The 26,448-nt window shown below is 43.0% G+C and overlaps 1 protein-coding gene across 1 annotated transcript in view; it reads right to left on the reverse strand.

The window, feature by feature from the left end:
- The window catches only part of neurl1aa (neuralized E3 ubiquitin protein ligase 1Aa), a 40,870-nt gene extending 25,616 nt beyond the window's left edge, over positions 1 to 15,254 (reverse strand). The window contains exons 1-3 of the mRNA XM_010873028.3: positions 15,003 to 15,254; positions 4,679 to 4,929; positions 3,603 to 3,924 (exon numbers count right to left, since the gene is read on the reverse strand). Coding sequence (XP_010871330.2) covers positions 3,603 to 3,924; positions 4,679 to 4,929; positions 15,003 to 15,036 — 607 coding nt within the window. The 5' untranslated portion in view covers positions 15,037 to 15,254. The remainder of the gene's footprint in view (positions 1 to 3,602; positions 3,925 to 4,678; positions 4,930 to 15,002) is intronic.
- Between the last annotated feature and the right edge of the window lie 11,194 nt (positions 15,255 to 26,448).

Here is a 26,448-nt window from a genome sequence, read left to right on the forward strand (position 1 = left end):
TTTCACTGCTTGCTGGGACAGAACTTTTCAGAGAAGTAAATTACACATTCCACACATCGTCTGTCAATGACAAGATGAGGTGCGATGGCAACAGCAGGAAACAAGGGACATTTAACTGTCCATCTACACAATTGAGCGGTCAGCCACACCGCTACCTGTCTCTGTGAATGTCACTAACTTCTGCTCTCTCTCTTTCTCACTGTCTTTCTCTCTCTAATAGGAAATCAGCAGGTTCTAAATAACTTCGGGTGAGGAAACGTTCCGTTATTTTTCAAAACGCCCCTAAATGCATCTTTGTGTGTGTGTGCTTTAATGCCTCCATGCCTGTGAATGTGTGTGTGTGTACAGTGCACGCACACGACTACACACACGAACAATATGTGCAAATGTTTTGACTCTAAATGTGACGGACAGCCATGAAGAAGCGGAGCCCCATTTATATTTATGAAACCAGCTCTCTGGCCTGCTGGATATGACGCCTCCAGGGACAATTTCACTTCCCCCGCATTATTCAACCCCAACCCGGGCCGTATTACCTGTGCCAAGTTCAAGCCATGGAACCGTAAATCAGCTTCTACCTACCCTACGAGGCTGTGGCTCTGGGTGTCACACAGTTCCCCAATAACAGGACTATAAATATATGCATTTGTTTACGGCTTCATGCCGTGTTTTGCCTGGAAAGGTTAAGCTAATATGCCAAAATGAGAAGGTTGTCAATTGAGGATGGACGGACACATGAAGGCAAGTGCTCCTCCATTTCTACGGTCATCTTTGAGGATGTGGGCGTTTTTTTCTCTCTCTCTCTCCGTTTCTCCACCCATGCGTGTGTGTGGAATAAAGCTGCCACCGCCGGAGAGGCTGGATTTATCCATCCCATAATTCTGCCTGTCTGTGTTTCATTAGCTAGAGCTGTGATCTTAAACTGCCGTCATCGCCATCCCACCTGAGGTGTGGAAAACGGAGGTGTGGGAAATGCTAAATCCAGCGTGTCAATCAATCAGACGCCTGGAAGGGGGGGGGTGGGGGGTGGGGGGGCGCAATCTGGGTCACCCTGTGTTCCTCGCGAGGTCCGCTGACGGCGCTCTGCACCTTGTTTTGCGCAACAGACAAAATCCTCCAACGCGTCCATCCGTCGGTGGATCACTAACGTCCTGGCCGATAGCAGTCTGCGGACTCTGTGCCCCTCAGCACGGGAGAGCGCCACAAAGCTACATCCCCTCACCCCTCCTATACCCAGCCTGCACCCACTGTACCTCCAGCTACTCAGATGTCAACCTACTGCAGTTTGCCGATGACACCACTCTGGCCGGTCTAATCACTGACAGCGACAAGTCCGTGGACTGTGGTTAGGTTGACTTGCGGACAGCCCCAGGGAAGTCAAAACCACCTAGTACTGAACACAAACAAAACAGAAGAGGAGCTGCTTGACTTCAGGAAATGCCCCATGCATTGAGATGGGGAGTTCAGCGGTCAATTTTTCAAAATCACTCCCAGGTCCATTATCTCCAATCACAAGGGTCGCTAAGAAAGCACATCAGCGGATGTATATCTTATGGTATCTGATATTACCCACTCCTTATATCAACTGGAAATAAGTAGAAATGTATATGTATAGAGTATAGAGTAACTGCGCATATCACAGTATCTCATACGAGTATGACTTAAATACAGCCCTGGAAAAAATTAAGGGACCACTGCACCTTTTTCTTTCCTTTGTCTACCACTAGCAGCATTTGTGTCTGTTAATGTATGTTACAAGTGTATGTTAATGTACTAAAGCCAGTAAAGGCCATTCTGGTTTTTAATTCGCCTTCAGTTCTGATCTTAACACGATTTTGTCAGTTCAGTTGACGTAATTGAAGGACACAATATTCTTTTGAGCACTGCAGAGCCCAGATAGTACTTCGTAGTCGCTGCTAAAGGGTCTTACTCCAGGGTCTGTTTTGTCAGTATTTAACATCTTGAACATGGTTTAAATGTATCTTCCATGGCAACGCTAGAATGACGGACTGATGCCTCAGATATTTCTCAGGGAAAATCTAGTATTATCTACCATTATCATACGTAAAGGAATGATAATTTGCATGCTACATTCTATGGTCACGTGATGTTAAACTTCATGAGCACATATGACATAAGTGCAAGATTTCACATAGCCAAAGTAACGCAACCGTAGAACTTTGAAGGTAAATCATACGATTACTCTCTATGTAAGTATAGGCCTATGATACTGAAGGGAACTAAAGAACTGCCCAGCTCCCAGCCCGAAAGAAGAGGATGTTTTGTGCATTGTGGCTGTACGTTTGAAGTTAAGCTGAACCAGAAAAATTTAAGGTTTTCCAAAATCAGAAAAGTATGGGCAAAGAACAGAGGACTAGAGCTCCGATGTAGGCGACCAGTGTGTGAAGGCAGATGTAATTCAGACCGCCCCTGAGGACCCCAAGGATGTCTGCACTCTAGGCTGCCCTGGATATTGCCTGAGTGTTAAAGGCATTATGTTGACTTAACTAGGGCTGAATAGAACGAATGTAACAGTGCTCCGAGCACCAGACGCTTTTCCAGAAGGTCAGGGTCCGCCCCAAGTGACATACAGTACAGCAGAGAGTTCAAACACTCCTGGCATTGTAGGAAACTGTACTTTTCCATCACAATAGCAGCAACATTCAGTGCTCCTTTTGTATTGTTTTATTAACTCTTCGTTCCCCATGCCATTCATGCTTTCCGGTGTCAAGGTAATGCAAGGCAACTACGCCATATGAACTCTGTGCCAAGTAACTTGGCATAGCTGTGCTTGGTGGTCTGCATTCAGTCCGTAGAGGAATACAGCTATGTTTCTATCACAGCCCGACATCCCTGAATCCTGACAAACCTTGGGAGTACCGGAGGACGAGAGGTGGAACTTCAGACGAATCAGGGACTTCAAACGGTCTCCCGCCTCAAACGGTGAATATGAAACATCTTTCTGCTCCCCATGGAAGGTGATACCGCTGTACTTCTGTCCTTTAGATACCGCTGCACTCCTGCCAGTCTGATACGGCTGTACTCCTGACCGTCAGCGCGGCTCAAATGGGCTATCTATGGACATATGACCAAGCCCCTTGTGTATTTTTAACATAGCCGGGGATGACAGCACTGAAACATTGACTCCCTAGGGAACATAAACATGCCCACTATGTCCGGGGCACATCAAAGCCTCGGCTAGGCTAGGCTATCTGCCACTTCTTCCTCCATGGCATGTGCGCTACGCTGGCCAGGCATGCCTCGATAATGCACCGCCGGGGAGCTATTTTGCAGAAAAGCTGTCATACATGTAGATAGCGTGTGAACAGAGCACGCCATGGGATCACAGAGAGTCTTCTGTTAGGTTACAACAGCTATCACTCCGCACATACCTAGTCAGGTGTGCATGCTGACAGCCAGTAAACAAATAGGACCGGTTCTAAAATGGACTATACTGGATGACCAATTATTAGCCACGTTCGAGGACTGGTGGAAACCCATAACGTTAACTCCTAATTCTTATCCATAATTCCTAATGAGAGAAATGCTTTGGAAGGTCGTGTGTCTCTCTGTGCGTGTGTGTGTTCACTAGTGTAACATACCTAGCAGCTGGACTCCGCGGGTCAACCCATAGACGTCGATCAGCGCCCACAGCGGCTCGGCTGTCCGGACCCCGCTGAAGAACAACATCGGGTTGGACTCGTTGATTCTATAGAAGACCCGTCCCTTCTTGTCCACCCAGAAGGCGACGACGTTCCCTTCGTTGGCAAACTCCTCGGGGAGGGCTTTGGCCCAGAATCCACTCTGTGACACCAGATCCGGACACGCGTACTTGGGAAGGCTTTCAGGGTTGATGCGGGATGGGTCCTTAGCCGTGAAACCCAGGCGAAGGGCCCCACTCCAGCAGCACTGCTTCTTAGTGATCTGTGGAAGGAAAGGAGACTTCTCCAGGTCGGTGCTCTTACAGCCCATGGTGGTGGCGTGAGACTGTACCGTCTGGAATTGCGGGTGTATGAGGGAATTCACGTGGCTTCGGGCACCGTTTGTGTGTTGCTTATCAACGAGATTCAATTTTGAGACCGGGGCCTAGACAACATCAACAGTTTACAAAGAAAGCACATCACTAGGCAGTGTGCTGAAGGGCCAGTTCACTTGATTTTATAACTTTCCCTAAACGTATGTTATGTATGACAAAAGCCCCGTTATCTTAAAGCTCTAAGTGTACTTCTGAGCACTATAATTAAATTCGCTGTTCTCTGTTCTGCCATTCTGTCATCCTGAAAACCAGTAAAACCACATTTACAGACACTAAGCCAGGCCCTGGTGACATAATCAGTGTTTACTCAGTGATTTCACTGTGTTGACAAGCTGGCTTGAAAGGTGGAAACCGGCTAAGCCTATTTCGGCCAACAGAGGAACATGAGGGGAAACAGCAGTAGACTGATAGTAGGATTTACCTGCAAAAGCTTAAAAGCTAAAGGTGTATGTTTATTTGTGTGTGTGTGTGTTTTTACTGTACATACATATCAAATATTACACCCATTAAAGCTAGCTACTTATAGTACAGAGCCTGGTCTCAATCTCGCAGCATTGTCATGATGCTATGTCATCCCTTTGAATACTGTAAATAAAACACCTTGGGCGCGGTGTTTCAAACGTATTCATCGCGCATACATACCTTGATCCGAACCTGCTCGTACAGCGCTATAGGCCTGTGGCTGAAGGTGATGGCATTGCAGAAGCTGGCCTGCCTCTTGACAGTCCGCTGGGACAGGTCCATGACGATCTGGGAGCCCTTGGTGTTGGGGTGGAAGAGCAGCGGGCTGAGGGCCAGGCCGCCCCCGACCACACACTGCTGGATGGGCAGGCAGCGCTTGGGCTTGTGGTGGCACCGGTGTGCGGCGGAGGGGAACTGGCCTCCGAGCGAGTCTGAGGGAGGAGAGGGGTGTGGAGACAGCACACACGTCATTGTTGTCCATCATAAGGGCGTGGTCTATTAGATGTCTGTGTCGAGGTGGGACCTGATTTAGTTTTTGTCGAACATCATGGCGCGTATATTCGTTACACCAATTCCGCCGACCTTCCGGCGAATAGGAATAAGATTATCCAGGCCATTAAACCTTTTCAAAAGTCTGTGTTAGTAATGACATTTCCTTGTTTGTTCCGGAACACGTGACTAAATGCGTTTAGGACTGGCAAACCCAGTTAGCATGGAAGATGACTGGTTGCATTACCTAACAGTGGGCATTGTGCCACGGCCAGATGTTTTGTCCGTTATATCGCCATATGGCCGTGAGGTGAAACAACCCAAATGTCGGGTCCTATAGCCATGAAACGTGTAGCCATTGACCCATGTTGAGCATTTGTTAGCCAGTATTAAACTGCATCACTGTTCAATACAGCAAAATAGTATATTGCATAATCCATATTAATAATTGAATCCAGGTTTATTTGGTCCTTGACTTTAATAACCCAATGGTTAGAGCGTTAGGCCATTAATCAAAAGGCCACTGGTTCAAATCTCTGAACCAACAATGTGAAAAAAAACACAGAAATTGTGCACTTAACTCTTATGGATCATGTAAATGACAAAAATGTAATATTTTGCATTGATATAATTTAATATAATTTGTCTCTGAAAATGCCTATAATTCAAAATATATGTACAGAAAAGTGCATACCTACAAGATGATTTAATCTACTAATGAAATGTAAATAGATACATCATCAAGAACTGCAGTCTTGGTTGTACAAGATTTAGCATGGACACCACTTATCCTAGTACACATAAACCTGCTCTGCAAATGACAAACTACATAATTTCACAAATATCTCACCATAGGCAACGTTATGAGACTAGATAGAGAATCTTGTCCTGTCCATATCCTGTAGACAATATAGTCCAGTCCATATCCTGTAGACAATATAGTACAGTCCATATCCTGTATACAATACAGTCCAGTCCATATCCAGTAGACAATCTTGTCCAGTCCATATCCAGTAGACAATCTTGTCCAGTCCATATCCAGTAGACAATATAGTCCAGTCCATATCCTGTAGACAATCTTGTCAAGTCCACATTATGTAGACAATCTTGTCCAGTCTATATCCTGTAGACAATCTAGTCCAGTCTATATCCTGTAGACAATCTAGTCCAGTCCATATCCTGTAGACAATCTAGTCCAGTCTATATCCTGTAGACAATCTAGTCCAGTCTATATCCTGTAGACAATCTAGTTCATTAATTCCAAACAATATGTATTAAAACTGTTATAGCACATCAGTGAGAGTGGCAAGAAAACATTAGGTATTATCATTACATTTAGGAATTGAGTTAAGAAATACAAATACAAAAGTGTATTAGTGTATCCCTAGAATAATCTGCACAGGCAAGCTGCTTTAATGTAAAGAGTCAGCCTGGGTCATGGCTAACTATTAATAAGATGCAGATTATATAAATGTGTTTACCAGTGAAACTGAAGAGCAGGTGGTGGTTCTGAGAATCTGTCCCTTGACACCTACAATAAAGCAGGCTACCACGCTGATAAAAACACACATCTCATTTTAATTTCATGGCCCCTTTGACTGTTTTGGGTGTAATGTTAGGCTTATATCATATTACCTGAATGCAATATTTGTTTGTTTTGTGCTACAGTGTTTAGGTTGTACTCTTCACAGAAAAAAACAACACTTTGCAACATTCCCTTCTGTTTTCATTTCAACCCAGCTCTTGTATCTTTTACTGTTTGTAGCCAAAATAAATTGAAAGCATTCAATGAGGATCTGAGAATCACTGATAAGTGTATTATAGGACATTCTACACAACAGCTACTGTGCTTTCCAAATAGCCACCTATTTCCTACATAGAGCACTACTTTTAACCACAGCCCTATTGGTTAGGGTAATTTGTCGTGCACTAAAAAGGGGATAGGACAACCCTTGCACCCCAAGCTACGTCAATAGATACACACTCCTATTATTAAGCCTATCCAATCATAAACTGTGTTGGTTTTCACCCCAAATAAGGACTCGCTCTCTAGGACCCCAGTATTAAGCATAATGTCTTTTGTGTTTGCGCCGGAGGCCAAGAGACGTGAATGAGACGCACATGGCTGTAGCAGATTGGAAAGTGTCTGTGTGTGTTTCAAGGCAGATTGAACTGAATGTATGAGCGATAACTAGCAAATGGGGTGCCACATCTGTTGTTTTAAAGAAAAGGAGGTTAAGTGCGAATTTGCGTTCCTTAGCAACCTTTGGTCTGTCCCTGCGTCAAAAGGCTAGATTTGCGAGTCGGGCTTTCGGTTCCATTCAGACAGATGCCTTGTTGGCCCGGCAGGAAACAAATGAGTGAATTTGCGTTTGAGAGCTACATGGTTTGTCAGAACAATACGGTACAGTAGAATACAGTGTACAGTTAAAACTCGCCCCCGAAACGTCCGATCGTTTATTGCTCTTTTACGAGCCGTCAATCAAATGCTCATTGAAAGCACATCTCTCAGTAGAAACGTTCAGGAGTTAGTCGTAGCTATACCTACTGCACTGCATGTCTCCATGGCAACTGACACTGTCCAGACATAGATATGAGTAGGCTGCTATCACTCTATCTAGGCTCGTAATGTGCCTGGGGACGTTTGAGTGCCCCGGCGGTCCTCTTCCTAACTACAGAAACTCTGGTCCTTATCCTCTGAGGGATGTTAGGCAGAAGGACCTAACTTCCTAGATAAGTCCGATTCCCAAATGCCGCCTCAATGTACTCAGCTCGCGATTTGACGTAAGGTCGAAAAAAAAAGTGCGCCGGTCAACAGAGCATATTGTATCTCCACGTCCGGTTATGGGGAACAGGCGATTTTTCCTCCTTACACACACGTGATTTTGGTAAAGCACACGCATAATTTGTACATACTTTGTGCAGACATTGGTCGGAGATTAAAAGGGTACAATACATATAACACAGTGAGTTGAAAAGGCCCAATTACGGAAAGTGATGTTTTGTGCCCAGTAAACACATGAAGCCACGTCCCTAGTCAAGCTCTGCAATGAAGTACTGTTGATACTTACGAATAACTTGTTTCCATTAGCCAAATATGATTAATTTGTCGTTAATGAGCTATTATCTTAGGCTGAAACCACAATGAAGCGTAAATTAAGTGTCAAATTAGATTGATTTCTGGAAACAAGAGTGGGTTATTTGATGAATCAGTGTTGTGTGGTACAAAACACGTATTTATCGTGCTCCTACGGGCTCTCCAAGTTGCTCCAGCAACAGTCCTGAAGTTGCTGTTATACACAAACACACACACTTTGACCCTTTTGGCCTTTAAATGTCTCTAGTTAAACTGTCGGTCAGACAGCTGCCTCCCACATCCAGCCCAGCATGATCCTCATTAGTAGGTGTGTGTGTGTGCAATATGCTTTTGGGATGTTTTCTTAGATAACACTACAGTAGATGGACAGGGACTAAATGTCAAGGTTAGGTTTAGGGTTAAAAGTTAGTGTTTGGTTTAAGTGAAATATTTGGGGTCAAGGGTTAGGATTAGTAAAACATACATTACCGATCAAATATTTGGACACACCTACTCATTCATGGGTATTTCTTAATTTTTACTATTTTCCACAGTGTACAATAATAATGAAGACATCGAAACTATGAAATATGTAATCATGTAGTAACCAAAAATATAAATACATTCATATTTTAGATATTTCAAAGTAGCCACCCTTTGCCTTGATGACAGCTTTGCACACTCTTGGCATTCTTAACAGTCTCGGAGTTTCCAAATATGTTGAGCACTTGTTGGCTGCTTTTCCTTGACTCTGTAGTCCATCCCAAACCATCTCAATTGGGTTGAGGTTGGGTGATTGTGGAGGCCAGGTTAATTGTGACTTGAACTATGTGAAGCATTTATTTGGAATGCAATCTGAGATGTAGCTAACTTTGCATTTCCGAAACTGGTAACTAATGAAATAATCCTCTGCAGCAGATGTAACCCTGGGACATCCTTTCCTGTGGTGCTCCTCATGAGAGCCAGTTCCATCACAGCGCTTGATGTTTTTTTGCAACTGCACCTGAAGAAACTTTCAAAGTTCTTGAAATTTTCCAGACTGAGTGACCTTTACGTCGTAACTGAAATGCACTCTAGGTGACTAACTCCTTAAGCTTGTATGGATAATGCAAAAAAGTGTGCAAAGCTGTCAAAAAGCCATCATCTAAAATATATACCTAATAAGATTTTTTAATAACATGATTACATGTGTTATTCCATAGTTTTGCTACTGTGTCTTCACTATTATTCTACTATGTGGAACTAGAGAAACTAGAAAAACTATAGAGAAACTAAAGAAATAGCCTTGAATGAGTAGGTGTGTCAAAACTTATGACTGGTCCTGTAATTTAAATAAAATGTCCCCATTCATATACAGTGGATATAAAGTGTACACACTCCTGTTAAAATGCCAGGTTGCCAGGTTTATGTGATGTAAAAGAATGAGACAAAGATAAATCATGTCAGAACTTTCCACTTTTAATGTGACCTATAATGTGAACAATTCAATTGAAAAACAAACAAATCTTTGAGGAAAAAAAATATACAGCTAGCAGATGTATCTACTGTAAGACCCAGAATGTCTCTATACTTTGGTGCATCCATTTTGGGATGCGCCAAACATAGTGCAATGCGTTGACGCCAAAAAGCTAAATTTGGGTTTCATCAGCACATAGAGTCTTCTTCCATTCACTCTCAGAGTCTCAGACATGCCAACTCTAGCCGAGGTTTGATTTTCTTTCTTTTTGCCACTTTTACCTAAAAGGCACTATATAAAGCCCCCAGGCTATTGTTGCAGTATACAACGTGTCTCCCTGCTCAGCCATGAAAGACTTCTATATTTTCCCCATTTCTTAATACTGGAATTTTCCTGTGCTCCACCAAGAGTATTCAACACCTTGGAAACATATCTTTCCAAATCTATCATGATTGGTGCTGTTGAAGAAGCATATTCCAGATTTGCTTTGAATGTTCCTTTGTCTTCATGAGGTAAGTTTTGTTAGGAGTTGTACTGACCATCTGTGGGACATCCCAGAGGCCGGTGTATTTAATGTTGAGGCGGGTGAAACATGTTGACTGCAATTGTTGACTAAATTCAACTAACTGTGTGACTTCTAAAGACAACTGGTTGCACCGCAGCTCATTCAGGTGTGTCGTAGAAAATGGGGTGATTACTTGTGCAACAAATGTATTCAAATAAATATGTACCTTAGAGCAATTTTCTGATTTTAAATTTCATAAAAGAGATATACTGTGATTCCACCAACAAATACCAACATGGTTGCAGTAACATGTGTCATTCATGCCGGTAAGAGTCAGATGCCAAACAGAACTGGTTTGTTTACACAAAGCAAGCAGGCTTTCAGGGCTGCATGGATAACAACCTCAAGCTCTCCAAATTAATAAAGCTTGACAAAGAAAACACAATTTACTGTAACATTTATTATCACAGCGGTGAAGTACAGGAAAGCAAAACAAACATCTTCCATCTTTAAGTAGTCCCCTCTGTCCACCTGTCCAGGCGTACTTCTCCACAAAGACCGGCTTAAAATACGCATTCTCCCGAGACCCGGGACCTATACACACACCCCCTCCCTTCACCGCGGGGCAGACTTAGCCCTGTGATAGACTGACTGTCACTTCCTATTTGCGGTTCTCACCAGAGCTGGACTGCGGTTGTCAGGAAGGATTCAGAGAGCATTTAAGTTGTTTTCATACAAACACACAACAGGGGCAAATGAATGCTGTCGAAAGTTTTTTCCCCGTTTCTTTTTAATTGAGACGTGTATTCGCCAGGAATGAAGATTGAACACTGTTTTTAGCCCGTCGCCTGTCTCACTGTGTCTCCGCTGAAGGGCCATTTGTTATGTGACTTTCCGTAAGCAATCTGCTGGCGATGGCATTTCCACAATTTCGTAAACAAGCCTAAAGCGCGATGACAAACAGCATTTTAACGACGCTTGCATAGGCTGTCTGATCGCAGACTGTTTAATTTGAGTGAGTCATGAGCAAATGGTGGGTTCGACTTGATATTATGGCAACAATGAAATGAATCCACAGATCACACACACACACACACACACACATTAATCAAGTTAACAGCATAGGCCTACTATCGGCACAAGTAGTGAGTCTTCTCTAAAGTGCCTTGACGTATCGTAACGTGCAATGTTGGCGTTAAAAACAAGAAACGCGTGGTTTTAGCCTAGGCAATATCCACCCGTAATCGACAAATGGATACGTTTTCACGCGCGCTGAGGCGTCAGAGGCACAAGTTACCAGCGTTTATGCGTGGATGAGATGTCGGCAATGCATTTGTCTGATAGAAAAAGCTACTACCGATTCTCACATCTAGAGGGAAAGAAGAGGGAGGTTACTAAGCGTTTATGTGTGAATGACAGCTGCTGTTGCGGAGATGAAAGCTCCAGTATGAAAAAGCCGACACCATCTTACTGGACTTGCAGATATGAGGAGATTATCACCAGTGGCACTGGAGCCATGGCAGTCTAACACGGAACTGCTCTTCTAACTGAGAGCCATGGCAGTACATATGTTTGCGGTAACCTAGGATACCTCATCTGCTGCTAGGCAACTAAGTGACAACACCATTGATTTCCGCTTGATAAATGCACGGCTTGGCAGTTCCGGGACAGGGCGATGAGTTATGTGTATTTTCAAGACAAAAACAGGAAAACAGCTGGAAGAAAGGACTGATGCGTGTATTCACAGATAACCAAGCACCAGTGAGAGACATATGTACCCCTTTGTCACAGAGCTCGTGCGACAATAGCCTTTCCCTCCGCCTCAAACGGGCCTGTGTCAGCTGAATAATTTAGACACCTCTGCCACGGCACCTTGGTGACCTGGGAGTGCAAGGCGACCTGTCCCATGTCATGCCTCTCATCTCATCTCATGTCTCTCCAGTCAGCTCAGCATTACCTAACTCCCCCAGAGAATAGTGTTTACGCTGCTCCATTCAATGAGAATTGACCAGTTAAGATTCAATACAGTTCTGTTAGGCAACATAATGACCCTATGTTTCTCAGCATTTTAGAATGGTTTGTGAGGCCTGATGGGTGTATTGATTACAGGCAGGATGATAATTACATTGACACACACACATACACACACATACACACACAAATAGTCACACACACTGTATGTGCTGCCTTAAAGGTGACCTTTAAACTCAAGGGGAAGATGACGACAAAAGGGGTGTGTGTACTGTCACATTGTGTGTGTGTGTGTGTGTGTGTAAACTCAAGGTAACCCAGTGGGAAACAACGGGGAAGGAGACAGTGTTTGAAAAGGATCGCCACCCACCAATACCACAAGATCACCTAGATGTAATGTGTTCCTTTACAGCTCTGTCTCTGTTCCTCTTTCTTTCATATACACTCACTCTCTGTTTCTCTTTCTCTCTTTAGGATTCTCTTTACATCTGCATGTCTTCACAGGTCTCTCTCTCTTTGATCACACTAAACATATCCATCTTTCTCTTTTGCCTGTTCCTATCCCTCTCTTATAGTCTTGTCATCTCGTCGTCTCTTTTCCTCAAAGTGATCATTCTGAATGATGTCTCTTCATGACATACACATTGTATCTGTGCGCCTTGTAGTGATGTCACATGACTGTGTCAAATTACATTTTATGTTGGCAGGACAAGGTGAGACTTGAAAAATGTATCTGACATTGACATCAATCAGACTGCATTTCAAGACAGAGACCTATTAGCTCTCTTTTAATGCCATCTCTCTCTCTCTCTCTGTCTCTCACACACACACAAACACACAGGCACACAGACACACAGAAAGAAACAACCAAGGGTGAAACGCCGGCCCAGTTTGAGTCGATAAAGAGCTTCAACAAGTGCTCCCACACATTCAGCACAGATTGAATTACGCAATCAAGCCCCAGTGCAACACGGCCCTGATGTGTTCTGCTACCGAATATTAAGTGCACCCCTAAATGAACGGACCTGTTCTCCATTTCCCAGTAGTCTGTACACAGGAACCCGTTCATAATGTTATCCTTCCGCCAACACCTTCACACGAAAACGCCCTCACAGGATCTTACATTTCAGCTAACACCTTTCAACAAGAAACAGGGAACTAAAACAATCGTGAAACAGAACCGTTTGGAGTCCATGCCAGGCTATGTTACAGTGTAAAACAAGAAGTAGGCCAGGACTCTTCTCCCTCTCAAGGTCTTTGACATTGATCCTTTAATAAGAGGCCACCAATGCACTCCCCCACCTAACCACCCCCATCCACCTAACCATCCACCTAACCACCCACCCATCCACCTAACCATCCACCTAACCATCCACCTAACCACCCACCCATCCACCTAACCATCCACCTAACCACCCACCCATCCACCTAACCATCCACCTAACCATCCACCTAACCATCCACCTAACCACCCACCCATCCACCTAACCATCCACCTAACCACCCACCCATCCACCTAACCATCCACCTAACCACCCACCCATCCACCTAACCATCCACCTAACCACCCACCCATCCACCTAACCATCCACCTAACCACCCACCCATCCACCTAACCACCCACCCATCCACCTAACCATCCACCTAACCACCCACCCATCCACCTAACCATCCACCTAACCACCCACCCATCCACCTAACCATCCACCTAACCATCCACCTAACCACCCACCCATCCACCTAACCATCCACCTAACCACCCACCCATCCACCTAACCATCCACCTAACCATCCACCTAACCATCCACCTAACCACCCACCCATCCACCTAACCATCCACCTAACCATCCACCTAACCACCCACCCATCCACCTAACCACCCACCCATCCACCCAGCCACACACTTATCCAGCCACCCAACAACCAATCCGCCACCCTGCCAATTAGCTACTCCCCCAGGCTTAAATGTGTCCTTATAAACCTAATTGGATTCATCCATGGGGTTTAATTTGACCCTATCATCAGGTGGTCAGAGTCCCGGAGACTATGCAGGACTTAACTTGATGTCAGTACTGTAAGCTGCACCAAAGCTACAGGTTCAGACATCTAAGTCAACACACATTACCTGGAAAATACATTAATCTGACCCAATGCAGATACAGCAGTGTTGTAGGCTCTACATTCATTCACATTAAAAACATTACGTGGTCTTCAACAGCCTGTGTAATGCATGTGTAATAACACTTAATGTTTCTGAATTACAACACCACCAAAGTGGATTGTTACCCTGTTAAAAGGAAATTGAATAGACCTGTATAGGCAAATTCTTTAAAACAATTTAATGTTATTTTGGGACCGGCGTTGAAACTATACGTACAGATGAGGTTAGGCTGCGATCGTCGGCATGATAAACACATTGATTCATTGATTGGGTTGGCATGGTTACTGCACAGCTGGATATGACTAACTTCCCCCAATGTACATAGTGAAAGAAACCACCACACAAACGTATTGACAACTGAAATATCGGCCTAGCCTACTGGGGGAAACCCCTCAACTTTATCACAAGCTGTAGCCTACATTTACCATTCACAGAAGGCGCCTAAGAAAACATGTAAATTATTATTTGAATGTGAAAACGAATAAAGGATGACAGATAACGAATTCAGGTTCCTCATACATTGCTATACATAGTTATAGTCAGCATACTGTGCAAACTAGACTCAAAATAAATTATATAATGTTTGTATTTCAACTTAAATATTTCCTGAATTTATCCCATGGATTATTGCTATAATTAACTATCTCAAGTGACATGTGACATCAGAATATGGGTACCTGACCACGCAACACGTTATTTTACGCGACAGTAACGCACTATCCTATCATTCGACATTGTATCACAGCAAAATAAATTGCAAAAAAACCGAAACGATAACCTACAGTATATGTTTACAATAATGGTGACGGTGATTTATGACTGTTTTTAAACGTTCTTTTTCCTTACCGTACAAGGCATTTCTCGTTAGCTGACCTCCCATGACTACAATTCCAGACTGCTTCCCTCCCAGCTCTCAATATTCAAACACTTTCGGTGGTGATCCACAATCCAACGCCGACAACATGATTGTAGGCTACATCCAGGACGGTCGTTTTTCCACTCGACTGGAATATAAACACAGTCCACTCCAGTCCTAAGAGCCGAGCAGAGCGGTGTAGTGAAGGCTACTCCCCCCATTCACTGTACGCTCTCAACGCCTCGAGCCCAACGCACGCACACACACACGCATACACAAACACACACGCACATACACACAGACACACGCTCACGGTAACATTTACATAAAAGGCGGAGTCATGGCTAAGCGTTTTTAACGCACTCGTTGCCAGTCTCCAACGAGCATGGAGAATTTGGTTAACCTCACGGACACTCATTCAGTGTAAAATAAAGCGTAGAATAGAATATACTTCTAACAGAATAGATAACACTGTCAATATAAAATAAAAATGTGTGTAGTACACAGTGATGGCTGTGGACATAGGAAGACTGTGAGAGCTATAGGCTAAACTAGTTTTTTAGGCTTATCCCAGTGTCTCCCCCCTCTAAGCCATGAGTAATCAGACTATGTTTGGGTCCAGTGTAGGAACCTCAGAGAGTCAAGCGAACACATTCTTTACCCTCAGCACTCAGTCTTTCACCTCAAGTGAGTTCCGTCTACTTCCTGGTGTGCCTCGGGCCTCCATCTCTGACAGACAGACCGGGTGCCCAGTAAAGAGTCACGCTGCTGTCATCACATCCACAGTGACATCAGAGACCCTCCATCTTGGCCTGGAGAGGCAGTGCTACATTGCCTCAGAGATGTTCACAGCAAGGGGATCTCTTAAGGGTAATGGCTTTGTGAATGACTAAGAGTTACAGATGTCGGAGTAGTAGCGAGTTAATTAATCAAGCCTTATGGGCTTACTGATGTCACAAGTAGGGTTGGGGTCAAATCCAAACTGACCGGCTTCAGGTCCGTTTAAGAAGTACACTATTATTCAAATTCTCTTTCAAATATAAATTCCAACACTCGTCCCCTCTAATCACCGACAACTTGGTAATCAAAATGCGTTGAAATGTTTCAAATTGATAATGGACCTGGCGAGAAAATAGCCTTTTGTCAAACCAGGAACTAATTTGTTCAAATTATGAGATTCCTACAACTTTCATAATGCTTTGTGGCAGGAAGGCAAGTATGGAGGCGCGTTTAAAAATAGTTGTGTGCGGTTATGTTTCTGGAGATAGAAGATAACACTCACAATTCAATGGCAGTTTGGTTTGTTAGCAGACAACATCGTTTGGTTACCTATTCTTTTATTTTTTTTTAATAACTATGCCTGGTGGTTGTTCTGTCGTCGGCTGTGGTAGTCATTTGCCAAGAATTCAAAACCAAAAAAGGATTATATATCTTAATTTACCTGAGTGGAAAATCTAAATTGCAAGCAGTTGATGGCAGCTATACAAACCCTAAATAGCCTACCTTTTGTATACTATTTCACAGTGCTTACAATATTAACTAGCTAAATTCAAAAAACTTGTTGTAGTTTTAAAAAACATCTGATAACGCCAAAAAGTCACTGAGGGTAACAACTGAAAACTTGCTGTGCCGAGCTTTTAAACTTAATAATGCACTGACAAGCAGTTTTCACTCTTTGACGTGTTGGAAACATGATCTGCACAACAAATTAGACTCTTTTTGGGGGTCGGGAGTTGTCCCTTAAGATTTTCTATGAGATATTTTAATCGACTGGAATCAAAATGGAATTGTCCCCAGAAGGGTATAATCCGGGAAGAATGGTGAAGCCAGTGATCCATCATGAAAGGACTGGGCAGACGACAGCACACAACACAATTAATAACATCTAAACTATTGTCTTACTTTCTGAGCTATGAAAGGTTTCCTCTAAACATTGTAAATGGGAGGATTTGCCATGTAAATGTCCCATTTGAAGCATTCCAAGGACAGTGATGAAAACAAACTGCTCAGCGAAACCCTTTTTTGGGTTGCTTATTTGTGTTGAAAACATTACCATCCGATCATGCTGGCCATAATATTTATGTTTACTAATTCCCCCTTTCTCCCATTTAACGATTATTGCCACATAGCTATAACAAACCTCTTGGGGCAGCACGGGGACTTTGATCAAAACAAAATCAGGGCTGCGGAGCGAAGGTTTGGTTTTCAAGTCAATTAGGTGGCATTCTCACACATGGTGTGCACATTTAGAACAAACGCATAAATGTAGTGAGACCTTTCAATGGGTGGAATGAATTTGAGAGGGGACTATATTGGCCTAGACGAACCAAACGGGATCACTGGATCTAAAAGGGTGAGTAAGAAGAAATGGGAGTTAGTGAATAAGTCAAACGCATAGTATCTGACAGGGCTCGGTTTGAAAGATGTCGTCACACCAATTGGTTGCATTCCCGTCATGTAATCTTTTTTGTGAAACCAGAATACAAACAAGATGATATCATTTAATCAGGTCACCTGAGAACCAGTTCTCAACCTGGCCGAAGGCAGTGCATAGAACAACATAAATACTGTAAACATAAATACTGTATATGTATCCATACAAATAAGAAAATATCCATAAAATGATACTAAATACAATGGGAAACATGTACTGACAGGGATAGGAGATTCAGCAGGTGCAGTTGTAAGATATCAGCTCGTTTGCTATATTTTTGAAGGAGCAAGATGAAACGAGGGTGTTAAACTCATTCCAGTCGTTGGCAGGAGCAAACTGGAATGAGTGCCAAATGAAGTACAGTGTAGGCCTTAGGACTGACCAGAGGGGATATAACTACCAGAGTGCAGGTTTTTAGTACAGCTGATGTAAATGCACCCAGGTGGTAGGGCTGAGTTAGGGTGATCATGAAAAGTTTGGGAGGCGCTGCAGACAGTAGCTCAGGCTGGCACCGCGCCTCCAGCCTCAGGAATGGAATCCAACCATCATCGGACCAACATCCTACTATCTTTCCCCCTGAAGGCCGATGTGTTTCCTGACATTCACAGAGACCTGCTTGGCCCAAAACACACTTCCCCCGACCTAACACTTCTTCCTGTTTATAATGACCTACCTCCTCCATACGTGTCATCTCAAGATTCTAAGGGAACGTCTTTGCCAAATGCCTACAGTTTTGTTACTTGAGTCAATCTGTAAAGTCGGGTTCCTTTGGTTTAACCCCAGAGTACGTTAACAGCGCTACATAACTCAAATAAATAAAACTGGTCCTGAAACGCAAACATACAGGCACTCATCTAGAGAGAGCACGGACACTCTGACTTCCCCGAAGCGCGCGTGTCACTGACATGAACACATTTCTATTTCACAGTCTTTGGGAAACTTCTGTGTGTACTACTTTAACACTCCATATTGTTTTGGTTCAGAAAAAAAGCCCTGAAAGCACTAGTCCGCTAATAAGCGCAGCATACATCCAGGATGAACTCCCACAGCATATTTTTGGGGGTATGTCCTGTTTAGCTTCAGCAATGGTTGCCAGACCTAGAGACACAAAAGCATACAGGCACATGTGTGTATGCAATCATACAGTCAAGCGCACAAGGAGGCACTCACTCACAACTCTCGGTACTCACTGAGTCTCCATTGTTCATGCTCTATCTGTGGTCCCACAAGAATAAGGACAGCAGTTTTTATGTCGATTAATGAACATTGGGATGGGAATTTCAGGTTCCAGTGCATCTGTCTTTTTCTCATAAAACAACCCCCTCCATGCCATTTACTGCTTTTTACTTCCCCGAAGGTCATGCCTTAATGTCTTCATTAACAGTTTAAAGAAATAAAGAATCGTTAAAATGTCACTTTTTGTGGAGTTTGATAAGTTGCTGTCTACCAGTCTAAATTATAAAGAGAGTTGGTCTTAGGTCAACTGGATTGAATTGGACGAGTGATGTGTTTAAAATTGATACTTCCTGTGGGAAATTAGAGTTAGTGTAGAGAAAGACACCCCCACTCCCACACGCATGACCGCACAACCATGAGTAGTGTTGAGTTTACACTGTATGCTGACAGAATGTCAGTTGATCATTAACTGCCTGCTTCCCAAGATAAACTACAAGAACAAACACGTTTGTGAGCTTCTGGCTGTTTAGTTGTTTGGAGATCAAAGTTCCCATATCTAACACTACTGAAGGGTTAAAAAAAAAGATATGAGGATATCTGTGGGAAACGTTTGACTAGATTTGAGTGATATAGTGGACATTCAATACCCGTGTCAGGCATGAGTGTTCAAGATACACTCTGTGATCTTACTGGGGTTTTCCCCCAAAACAACACAAAACATTTACTCCTGTCAGTTTGGTAAAAGCCTGGGATTTGTTTGATAACTTTTTTCACCACGATTTTCCTTCTAAGCGGTCTGTCGGCAAAATCTGAAAATCATTATATTATATTCTTGTGATTGGAGGTAACACATTTCATAATACTTAAAGATTTCACAACTCATACACAACAAATACAACTTGTAATATAAAGCTTATTATTAAAATATGTTATTTTAATGGAGTATTTAATAAATAGATTGTTATTATCGGCTGTCTGACAATTTTAACTTTTTTATTTGCGTCCGGTTTAAATCATACAACATTTTATTGAAATTAAGAATGTTGACCTATTTCCAATTATCATATGTGAAGATTTTTTTTCAATTACCTTTCTGATATTAATTATGTATATAATATATATAATTGATCCTTGTTTTCAAAAGAACATTTTTGTCCATTAAAATAAATGATCAGAAGTAGGGCTGTCACAATATCAGATTTTCACTACATGATTATGGCCAAAATAATTTACAGTAATGATATTATTGCAGTAGCTATAGAAAATGTGAAGGAAAGAAATGCTATCAGTCAAATTCATCTTCAACTTAGTTTTTTGGCAAATTAATTACCCTCAAAATAGGGTGTCTGGAGGTAGGGAGAGTCTGTAACCATAATTGCACAAATAAAAAGATTAAGGCCAAGTTTTTGGAAAAATACGAAACATTTTGCCTAGTGAATAGGCTACGAAAATGCATTAATTTAAATGCTGGTGTATAGGTCCAGACTCGTAGTTTAAGCACATGTATCGTTTGTCCATGAATAAGCTATGGAAAATTAAGAGGAGTTTTTGGAAAAATACAATGTCCTTTTTTCCATGTGAATAGGCTGCAAAAATGATGCGTCTTTACAGATCTCTCCCAGGGGTTCTAGTGGGGCTAACAAGTTGATTTCAACACCAGTGCATAGGTCCCGTCTCTTTGTTTAAGCACTTGTCTATAGGTGACATGAATAAGGCATTGAAAAATACAACTTCAGTTTTGCCTAGTGAGTACAATATAATCATGTGTATTAACATGATATCAATATAAATATTTGTAATATCACGGTTATCGTCAATACCAGTATATCGTGACACCCCTAATCAGAAGTACAGTGCAGATATTGTTAATGTGGTAAATGACTATTAGCTGAATTTCAATAGAATATCTACATAGGTGTAGGGAAGAACATTCCACAAGGCACATTGTGCGTGCTAATCCATGTTTATCATTTTAAAAGGATAATTGATGATTACACAGATTGTGAAAACATTTTCAACCACAGCGATTAATACATGGGTGTGGCTAATAAATGAGTTTACATTTTAAAAACCGTTTCCACTTGTGAACTATTTCACAGATGATTGCTTGACAACATAGAGGTCTCAGGAACACATGTAGCAAATATGATACAATTGGCGTTACAGGGTTTTCAAAAATGTTGGTAGATCCTCATGACAGATGTTTAATATTAAAGTACAATATATGTTCTCTGGGCAAATGCGGTTTATACATGGGTGCTGTTAATACTCTGGTTTATATAGACACAGAGCTATAAAAGTAATGGGGCGGTTCATACATGATGTGGATTACAAACGGGGAATTACAGTATGGTGGTTGAGTATCTGGAGCATTAGCAATTTAAAAAAACACCAGTCTCAACATCTGGGCAGCGTTACAAATAAAAAAAATATATCTCAGACTGGCCAGTAGAAAGGAAATATGAATATGGGCAAAAGAGCACAGACACAAGACCGAGGAAGATATGAAAAAGTGTTTCGGACAAAGTTTGAGGTGTTCGGGTCACAAAGAAGAACATTTGTGAGATGTGGACCAAATGAAAAGTTGCTGTAGGAGTTCTTGACACCATCTGTCAAGCATGTTGGAGTCAATGTGATGGTCTGGGGGTGCTTTGGTGGTGGTGAAGTGGGAGATTTGTACAGGGTATAAGGGATCTTGTAGAAGGACGGCTATCACTCGCTTTTGCAACCCCACGCAATACCCTGTGGATGGCGTTTGATTGGAGACAATTTCTTCCTACAACAGGACAATGACCCAAAGCACAGCTCCAAACTATGCAAGACCTAGTTAGAGAAGGAGTCAGCTGGTATTCTGTCTACAATGAAGTGGCCAGCATAGTTGAATCTCCACCGTATTGAGCTGTTGTGGGAGCAGCTTGACCGTATGATACGTAAAAAGTTATTTGTAACATATTCAATGACTATATTTCATATTCATTTAGCAATATTTCCTATTCAAATTAATTTCATGTGTATTTAAATGGAAAACAAGGTTGTAGAAAGCTCGAAAAAAGTGTTAGCTGATCTGGCTTATTGAGTGATTTTCACTGACTAACACCATAACTGTTGACATTTATACATTTTGTATTGTACAACTTCATGCTGAATAGCTGGGACCAACAGATTGGGGACCTTGACTGCTGCCTATGTGTCCTATGTTGCAGGCCGGCCCTGTTTCGAACAATCGCAAAAAACTCCACGACATTTTCTTCTCATCAAGACACATCATTTTCTTATAAAATCACATCTGGAAACCAGTTGAACACGTTTCCAAGAAAACGGTCACATTTAGCTATAGCCTGGGCTATGATGTGCATAAGTCTCCCTGCATAAACAAAGGCACACAGATGCACATATTCCCCCACTTCTTCACTCAGCAGAGCAATATACAGACATCCTAACAGTGTGCTGTAACGGAAAGGAAATTGTGTCTGTACATAGGAAAACAATCAAGCCACAAGAAATGACACAAAGACTATTCGAGGGGGAGCTATATTCAAGGCTATTCATACATACATACACACACACACAGAGGACTGGGTTTGGCCATCACCTCTCCCTGAGTGCCTGCTGGTGAAATGGAATACAGCAGCAGCTGCTTGGTGGGGGGGGGCGACATTGGAGTGGATCTCCTGCGGACCGTATTGTCTGAGTCAGAGAGGGCCGTCCTGCTCGTGTGGCGAGAACAAAACCCCTATTCAGAGACATCCTCCAGAGCTCCATCTCTGGGCCATGTGCAAAATATTACTGGGAAACACTAGAACATCATATGATCTGAAAAAGAGGGCATGATTACAAAAAAGGGGAAGAATAGAAGGCGTATCCCAAAAAGACCATGATATAACGAGACATTATGTCCCCATGTGTGGACGGTTAAACAGGGTTGTATGGTGAAAGCCGTACGTCAACAGGGAAATGACACTTTGTATTTCACAACACCATACGACTCAAGAGATAATGTTGTCCAACAAGCCTCAGTAACCAGTTATATTGTAGTTTTATGTAAGGACAGACAAGGCAATACAATGAGATTGGTTTTTCAGTTGTTGAGGTTGGACGGGTGAATGCTTAGAAGGGCTGCGTTGTCACGTCGCAATCCAGCGGCTCCTTGTGGAAGCTTGTGCACCTGCGGAGTTGAATTGTGGATGTTGTTTGAGGATTGCATTGGAGGTCTTGATTTGTGGATTTTGTTTGGGGACTGCATTGGAGGTCTTGATTTGGGGACTCCATTGGAGGTCTTGATTTGGGGATGTTGTTTGGGGATGTTGTTTGGGGACTCCATTGGAGGTCTTGATTTGGGGACTCCATTGGAGGTCTTGATTTGGGGACTCCATTGGAGGTCTTGATTTGTGGATGTTGTTTGGGGACTCCATTGGAGGTCTTGATTTGGGGATGTGGTTTGGGGACTCCATTGGAGGTCTTGATTTGGGGATGTTGTTTGGGGACTCCATTGGAGGTCTTGATTTTCAAGGATCTTGCACACGCGGTGGACAAGCAAGGCCATAATGACAAAACAGAAATCATGACAATGTGGGGAAAATATGTCTGAAAGAAATATCTAACTCTTCTGTTTTATGACAGGACAGTGGGAAGGAGGGGGCAGAAAGACCAGGTTTAAAGCATTCCCAGAGGCATTCCCAAAAATTATTCCCAGAGGCATTCCCAAAAATTATTTTGATCACGTTCGGTTAATTAAGGAAGTTTTGACATGCAAATAGCCATCATCGTGTACAAGCGCAAAATCTGAGAACTGGTTATGGAGTTTTGACAAGCAAATAGCCATGGTCGTGTGCAAGCACAAAATCTGAGAACTGGTTTTGGAGAAGTGGTATACAGCCATAATGATTTTCTACCAGTTTGCTTAAGACGGTTGTGGGATCATTTCATAGATCCCACTGTTTTTGTGTGTGCGCATTCTTCATTCCAGTCATAAGTACATATTTATTCTATGCAATACTGATAACCGAGGCCCCTGATTTGTTTCCTGCATGATTTGTGTATAGAAGAGCATTGGTCTACATAACCTGTAGACCTCATATCTTCCATTTTATCCCCCCCCCCCCCGATACCAGACAAAAGGAGAGCAAGTGGGTGACTCTAGTACATTCATTAAGTGCGGTGAAGGTTTGAGCCGATTACGCGTCTTATGTAACATGCTTGTCACCAGGGTCGATGGAAGGGAAGTCGAGAGGTGATAATAAGATCTGTCAGTCTGCTTTAATATCCCGCCATCGCCAGGCGGATAATTGTTAAGTGATGGCTTATTGTCTCCAGCGGTGGAACAGAGAATGACATTTCCAAGTCTCCGTCTATGGGATTAGAGGGAAAAAGGTTTCGGCGAGAATGGATACCTCAGGGTACATTATGGAAACGGTACGCATGTTTTAATGAGCAGAAGGACACGACAGCCTGTTCTCCATGAGATAATACTATAGCCTATATTCTAAGGGGTAAGGTTTGACATGTCGGAAAATGTTCTACCACATTAAGAGATGCATTACAGGTACCAAATCATTTAATCTCCAGCAAAGCAAACATTATACAAATGTAATCTATTATTGGAATGGCACCAAAAAAGAAATAACTCACGTGAAACGGACGACATATTATTACTATAAGATTTGTACGAGGACACTTTTTTTTGGACTATTTCTGTTACAGGAACCTACAGTATTTTATTTTGTAGAGACTAAAACAAAGAGCTACAACAAAGTTTGCTCCACTTCTCTACTCCACATCTATAGGCCAACACTTGCCATGCTACATGTGGTTGTAATTCCTCACCAAACATGTCAATACGGCTTTTAAATTGCAGTTCCGATCATAATGTGGTGTTTATTGTTCATTACATTAGAGTAATACAGGACAGCTGCTCCAACAGGGAAACATATTTTCATGAATTTGTTCAAATGGATTTCATTTTCCATTAATCAGTGACCATGCTGACTTCGCGTTTCTTGAAATCCGTCTGTTCGTTTAATCAGCGTGTGTGCATATGTGAGAAGAAGAAGGCAGTGTGTGTGTGTGTGTGTTGGTGTAATTGTTACTGAATCTGTGTGCATCCTTCTTGGCACCCATGCCCTATGTTAACTTTGGCCGAGGTGATGCGGTTTGGCACTTGACGTGATTGCAACTACACCGCCTATTTGTGCTTGTTTGGACACTCTTCATTTTTCTCCTCTTTTTGTTATGAAGCCATTCTTATGTCTTACCCTAGCCATCCTTAAGACTGCCCTCTTTCAGGCTTGCTTTGGATAGTAACTCAAACCGATTTGCTCTGATACCAGATCATAAGAAAGGAAATAACTGTCACTGCCTTGTGGCATTTGTCCCATGGAGAAAGTTTATTTTGGATGCAGCAACGGCCCGTGTTCAGTAGTTCTAATATACTAATATACAGCTTTTTTAATTAAGTACTAGAAAGGCCAGCGGTACATTTCTCACAGTCACCATCTGTCCAAGGCCCCCAACGGTTAAGGAAACAGTAGAGAGAATGACAGAGGCAGACTGCGGCACTTCTTCAGGGCGTTGTTATATTCCCAGGGTACCAATTGAAGGGGATGCTGTGTACATCAATTTCCCCCTGCACAGTGTACACAAACACCCTGGGAGACATCTAATCTCACGCTCACTCCGTCTGCCCGAGGGAACTGAGAACGAACATGGGTAAAGAGGAGGATTCACTGCAAACGAGCGGATACTTCCACTGGCTCTGGGGCAGAGGAGAGGTCTCAACGCGTCACGAGGACCCTGGGAAGGAATTGAGGGCGCTGCTCCCATGTTCTGTTCTCCTGTTTGATCCAAATCCACACGGAACAGGACTTTTCAGAGCAGGTTCTGAAATACCAGCTTCTTGTATTCCGCCAAAGGTTGATTTCTTTTGGGGCTGGCTGCCTGACGCGTGACAATGACGCACATGTACGACGTGCCCAGTTGACCTCGGGTTTCCAGCTCGATATCCCCAGTTAAAGGCATAACAAATTTGTACGTCTCAGATCTGAGATTTCCTCCCTTCATTGGAAACAGGCACTTTGAGTTTTAAGCCCAGAGTGACTAGTACTGCCAGTACTTCCTGGTAGCCAAAAAGAGTGTGACACTGCATCATTGGAGCGCATGAATCGGATCAAGTGCTTCCCATTCTTCCATCTACTACAGTTAGTAGGTCTCAGCGATTCCTTTATAGCTATTAGTTTTTAAGGACACGAACTTCTGCCGTTTGTTTATCCCTTTTCAAAAGTGTTGGGGTGAGCCCGGGTTCCTGTCGAGGTGCACAGCGTTTAAGGGCTAGACAGTTATCTGGATAATTGTCTAGTGCCAGCGGAGTCACAGGAACAGGTGGAGATGTACACTCAAATATCCCTTTTCTGATAGTTCACTCACTGGGTTTCGGGGCGAACCTGGAAAACAGCTTCCTGACACGGTCTCAGCAGGTCCTTTCCTGGGTCCTGAACCGGACCCTGAACCTGAACCAGGCTACAGAGCACTGTTGTACATGCCTCCACCTGCTGGGGTCGAAGGCAATTCTAATCAGGGATGTTCCCCGGCGCCCCTGGTGGTGACACCAACAACTATTGCTGCGGGCGGTCCTACATGCAGTCATGTCAAGGACAATGACCGCGACAGATGCTTCCCTCTGGGGTTCGTGTTGCGGAGGCCGCAGGATTTGGAGCGTGTGGTCGCTTGTGCACTGCTTGGAGCTCTTAACCATCTCCGTTAGACCAGCATCTACTGGTAGAAGTCGATAACGGGACAGCTGTGGCATATGTCATTTGGCGGGGTGGGAGGGG

The sequence above is a fragment of the Esox lucius genome, chromosome 9, assembly GCF_011004845.1.
Source record: "Esox lucius isolate fEsoLuc1 chromosome 9, fEsoLuc1.pri, whole genome shotgun sequence".
In the NCBI taxonomy this organism is placed as follows: Eukaryota; Metazoa; Chordata; class Actinopteri; order Esociformes; family Esocidae; genus Esox; species Esox lucius.